Source organism: Medicago sativa, chromosome 7 (assembly GCF_051527215.1).
Source record: "Medicago sativa cultivar Bolivia chromosome 7, Bolivia_mono, whole genome shotgun sequence".
Lineage (NCBI taxonomy): Eukaryota > Viridiplantae > Streptophyta > Magnoliopsida > Fabales > Fabaceae > Medicago > Medicago sativa.
Window position 1 is genome coordinate 69,515,745 of NC_140755.1, and position 6,000 is coordinate 69,521,744.

Genomic DNA, 6,000 nt, shown 5'->3' on the forward strand with positions numbered 1-6,000 from the left:
CTTCACTGGGGAGATTCGAGAGTTACGCCTAGTCTTTATTTCCACGCTTGCGCTTTCGTTTTACTTGCTTCTTTTACTTGCTTTCTTGTGTGAATAAATGTTTAATTTCTTGCAAACGTGTGGGGTGAGAATATCAAAAGTCCTGCACCCGGGCTGAGTGAACTTAGGATTTAGGAGGGATATAATCGACAATTCATTCCGGGGGTTGCCTCGTGTTTTGGATTATGCGATCAATCCCACATAGCTGAGGCATTTTGGGGGTGATGTTGTCGGCGCGTGTTGTCGCGTTTAGGCACTTTACTTCTAATTGTTCTATGACGCTATGAACCATAGATAACCAAACCCATCCATGGCCATTTTCTAGGATGTAGTGCGGAGGCTAAACCGAGTGTTGTCTTGAGTTTTAGTCGTCACGCGATACTACACTCAAGTTAGACCTTCCACGGATAATCATGGAGTGAGTGTTGTCTCGTGACACCATGATACACGTCGGAGAGGTTGCAACTTGGGAACCCTTTTAGAACCCGGTTACTATATCCCAAAGCCCTAGATTCACCGGACGCCGTGTCCACCCATGACTCCTCGACTTTGAATTTCAACCCACCATGTTTTCTCCGAACTTGAACATAATCATGCATTCATGCATACATGCATACATGCATAAACTTTTGTCATGCATTGTTATCGAAGGGCTTAGACAAGTTGAATTTGTAAACATTGTAGGAATGAAGATGACTAAGTCCTACAAGTTCAAGGAAGTGGATTTGGCTAGTTTGAGAGATTTGGCACTCAAGATTGAGGATCCGACCGGTTTCCGACATCGTTACGGGGCTTTACTTCCGATTCTTCATACTAATGTGGATGAGAAGCTTGTGCACACTCTAGTGCAGTTCTATGATCGGGGGTATCGGTGCTTTACTTTTCCAGACTTTCAGTTGATGCCTACTCTAGAGGCTTATTCTCACTTGATGGGTCTATCTATTGCTAAGGGGGTACCTTTCTCGGGACCTGAGAATCCTCCTACTCCGTTGGTTATTGCTAAAGATCTCCATCTCAAGACCACCGATGTCTCCAAGAATCTTGTCACTAAGGCACGTATCCGAGGGTTCACTTCAGAGTATCTTCTTGGGAAAGCTCACCTCAATACCACTTGTCAGGACACTCTTGAGGCTATTCTTGCACTTCTCATCTATGGGCTCATTCTCTTTCCGAATCTTGATGACTTCGTGGACATGAATGCTATTATGATCTTCCACTCCAAGAATCCGGTTCTTACCTTGCTAGCTGACACATATCATGCTATTCACGATCGTTCCGGCAAAGGTCGTGGATACATTCATTGTTGTGTGCCTCTCCTCTATAGGTGGTTTATTTTGCACCTTCCGAAGTCTTTCCACGACAATCCGGAGAATTGGTCTATTTCGCAGAGGATCATGGCTCTCACTCCTAATGAAGTGGTTGGCTCACTCCAGCTTCTAGGGTTAAGGAAATTATCTTTGGTGGTGGAAAGTTTCTTAATGTACCTCTTCTTGGTACCCGGGGTGGAATCAACTATAACCCGGAGCTTGCTTTGCGACAATTTGGTTTCCCGATGAAAGATAAACCCATCAATCTTGCTACGGCTCCTTACTTCTTTCACTACTCTAATGCTCCCACCGGCATAAAAGAGGATTTCATGGAAGCTTGGTCTAAGCTTCGGAAGAAAGAGGTGAAGCATATGGGTGTAAGGTCCGGTATTGCTCACGAAGCCTATACACAGTGGGTGATAAACCAAGCTGAGGAGATTGGTATGCCTTACCCTTCTATGAGATATGTGTCTGCAACTGTTCCTACCATGCCTTTGCCTCTACTCCCACCTACCCAAGAGATGTATCAGGAGCATCTAGCTATGGAGAGTCGGGAGAAGCATCAGTGGAGGGCTAGATATTATGAGGCTGAGAATTTGATCATGACTTTGGACGGAAAGGATGAGCAGCAGACTCATGAGGTCCTGACACTGAAGAAAGAGTTAGCTAAGGCTAAGAGAGAGATTGAAGAGAAAGATAGGTTGCTTATGAGGGACTCCAAGAGAGCTAAGGGTGCCCGTGACTTCTATGCACGATACTGCAGCTATGAGTCTGAGTCTGAGGATGATGCTTCCACTTCCTATGCTTGAGGATTTCTTTTTTCCTGTTGTTATTTCCATGTGTTTATGCCAGAATTGTCTTGTAAAACTATATGTTGGTTGTTCGTTTCCCGTTCATGTTAACTGTTGTTCAGTAATGTTTACAAGTTTATAATTTGTCTAAAACCCTTCGATAACACAAAAAGAGTCTTTTTTGCATATGCATTAACACATTTCATGCATCATATGCATTCATTGGTCACAAAAAACTTCTCTCGTGCTCATTGCCTCCTGGTTTTGTCCGCCGCAGTCTGAAAAGTGGCTCGCACTCGCAAAGTCTACCAACCAGATAGAATTCATCAGACAAGATTTCACAAGAGAAGGATTATGGCTAACTTTGAAGAAGAAAATGCTCAGCTCCGTGCCGAATTGGCTGCTATGAAAGAAGACTTGGCTAAGGCTCATGACGCTATGTCCGCTATGATGGCTGCACAGGAACAACCAGCCACTTCTGTTCCAGTTACTGCTGAGGTGATTCCCTCTATTCCACTGTCTACTGTGGCTACTGATGATCGGTTTGTTATGCCCAACGGCCGTCCTTATGGACTCCCACCTTTCTACTCTCCTAATACTGCTGCTGGTATCTCTGGTTTTGCTGGTCAAGGACAGATTCCTGTGTCCACTGCTATGCCTCAGGTGACTACCGTTGTTACCGACCCTATTGTACACACAGTGCAACAGGTGATTGATGTTGACACTCCACATGGACAAGATCCCGCAATGGAAGCTATGAAAAGACAATTAAGGGAGTTGGCCGGAGAACTCCGTGAGGTCAAGGCTAGCCGGGGAAATAATGGTGCTCCTGCTAAAGCTCGTGATCTGTGCTTGGTATCCCGATTTGAGGTTCCTAAGAAATTCAAAGAGCTAGAATTTGACAAATACAACGGGACTTCTTGCCCACACAACCATGTCATTCGGTATGTCCGAAAGATGGCTAATTACGCAGATAATGATGCACTAATGATCCACTGCTTTCAGAGTAGCTTGACAGATGATGCAGCAGATTGGTACACTAGTTTGAGCAAAGACAACATCCATACTTTTGAAGAACTCGCTGCTGCTTTTGAGGGTCAATATGAATTCAATACCCGTCTGAAGCCAAATAGGGACTCTCTTAAAGCCCTATCTCAGAAGTCAGATGAAACCTTCCGTGAGTATGCTCAGAGATGGAGGGGGGCAGCTGCCCGTGTTTCTCCTCGACTTGATGAGGAAGAATTGACACAGACATTCTTGAAGACTCTAAAAAAGGAGTACAAGGAGAGAATGATAGTCTCTGCTCCAAACAACTTCTCTGATATGGTTACGATGGGAACTCGTCTAGAGGAGGCTGTCCGAGACGGTATTATTGTCCTTGAGAAAGGTGTGTCTTCAACCAGTGCACCAAAGAAGTACGGTAATGGCCACCATAAGAGGAAAGAATCTGAGGTAGGGATGGTGTCTGGTAACCCATCTGTAGCTGCTACACAATTACCTCTGCCTTATCAATACATGCAGTACTCTCAACATCCTTTCTTCCCGCCATTCTATCAACAGTATCCTCTGCCACCGGGTCAACCACCAGTGCCCGTCAATGCTATTGCACAGCAAGTACAACAACAGCCTCCTGCTCAACAGCAACGGCAGCAACAACAGGGTCCCCGACCCAAACCTTCTTTTCCACCAATACCAATGCGGTATGGTGAGCTGCTCCCAACCTTACTTGCTAAGGGACACTGTGTCACTAGACCAGGCAAACCTCCGCCCAATCCTTTGCCTCCCAGGTTCCGTCAGGACTTAACATGTGAATTCCATCAGGGAGCTCAAGGTCATGATGTGGAAGGTTGCTTTGCTCTGAAATATATTGTGAAAGACTTGATAGAAAAGGGACGGTTGACTTTTGAGAATAGTGTTCCTCATGTTCTTGACAACCCGCTTCCAAACCATGCTGCTGTTAACATGATCGAGGCCTTCGAAGGAATTCCTGTTCCTCAGGAAGAGCCCATGCTGGATGTCCGCAATGTCGTTACTCCCTTGGTGCCATTACATGTCAAACTCTGCCAGGCTTCTCTTTTCAAACATGATCATATTTCTTGTTCAGAATGTCTTCGAAATCCTATGGGCTGTTGTGTTGTGCAAGATGATATCCAGAGTCTGATGGATGACAAACACTTAATCGTCAGTGATGTATGTGTGGTTGTGCCAGTATTCCATGATTCTCCTGTTGAAACTGCATCTCATACAAGGAATGTTGAACCTTTGGTGATCAGGTTACCTGGTCCGGTATCATATACTTCTACAAAAGCAATTCCTTACAAATATAATGCAACCATGATTGAGAATGGAGTGGAGGTGCCTCTGATATCCCCAGCTACAGTTGACAATGTTGCCGGTGAAATTACAACTCTGAGAAGCGGAAAAGTCCGTCCACCCTTGTTCCAAAAGAAGGTGGTGACACCTATTGCCACGATAACTCCACCAGTTGCTCCTCCTGTTGATAAGAACCCCGGCCCATCAGGCCAATCTATTGAAGAGGCTAATCTGGATGAAATTCTGAGGCTTATCAAGAAGAGTGACTATAAGATTGTTGACCAACTGCTGCAAACTCCATCAAAGATATCCATCTTGTCTCTGCTCATGAGCTCAGAAGCTCACAGGAAGGTGTTTATGAAGATACTTGAGCAAGCTTATGTTGATCACGAAGTCTCTGTGGATCAGTTCGATGGGATAGTGAGTAATATTACTGCCTGCAACAACTTGGGATTTGGTGACGATGAACTCCCCGAAGCGGGGAAACACCACAACTTGGATCTGCATATCTCAGTACATTGTAGATCTGACATGATATCCAACGTGCTGGTAGACACTGGATCTTCTTTGAATGTGATGCCCGAGTCTACACTAAGACAATTAAGCCATCAGGGAATCTCTCTGAGAGGAAGCAGCTATCTGGTTAAAGCTTTTGACGGATCTCGCAAAGATGTTCTTGGGGAAGTAGACTTGCCGATTACCATTGGCCCTGAGACATTTCAAATCACTTTCCAAGTCATGGACATCAATGCGTCTTACAGCTGTCTCCTCGGAAGGCCGTGGATTCACGACGCTGGAGCGGTAACTTCTACTTTACATCAGAAGCTCAAGTTCATGAGGAACGGTAAGATTGTCACTGTACATGGTGAAGAGGCATTTCTGGTTAGCCAAGTATCATCTTTCTCTTGTGTTGAAGCAGGATCTGCTGAAGGGACGTCGTTTCAAGGCTTGACCGTTGAGGGTGCAGAACCCCGGAGGGCTGGTACTAGCATGGCTTCATTGAGAGACGCCCAGAAGGCTGTTCAAGAAGGGCAAGCTGCTGGCTGGGGAAAAGTGATTCAGATTCTGGAAAACAAGCGTAAAGAGGGCCTTGGATTCTCCCCAACCTCTGGTGTTTCAACGGGAACTTTCTACAGTGCTGGGTTCATCAACGCTATTACTGAAGATGCTGCTGAATGAAGTCACGTGCCTACGTTTGTTATACCAGGAGGCACTGTGAGAAATTGGGAAGCCATTGATGTTCCTTTAGTCATGCATGCTTCCATGTAATGTGTCCTGTTGCTCATGTTTTCTTTGTTTTCAAAATAACAATCCTTTCGCTCTGCCCAAGGCGAAGGTGATATCATTGTAAGGGCATGTTTGTTTCGGCATTGCCGTTATCAATAAAAGTGGTCGTCTTTCTCTCGACTCTTTGTTTTTTTTTACTTTTTAGTGCCTTTTTCTTGGAAATAATGGTAATGCCAGAAAAAACCAAAACATCTATGTTTTCTTATTAATTTCAAAAATCTGCATGAAAAACATTTTTCTAAAAATCATCCCAATCACATTAT

General features: G+C 44.8%; 1 protein-coding gene across 1 annotated transcript; it reads left to right on the forward strand.

The window, feature by feature from the left end:
* The first annotated feature begins 2,367 nt into the window (after window positions 1–2,367).
* LOC146908067 (uncharacterized) lies at window positions 2,368–5,097 on the forward strand. Its single transcript, XM_085729220.1, has 3 exons — window positions 2,368–2,827; window positions 2,942–4,740; window positions 5,004–5,097. Exons 1-3 carry the CDS (start codon window positions 2,492–2,494, stop codon window positions 5,095–5,097), a joined length of 2,229 nt encoding a protein of 742 aa, XP_085585346.1. The 5' UTR covers window positions 2,368–2,491.
* The last annotated feature ends 903 nt before the right edge of the window (window positions 5,098–6,000 follow it).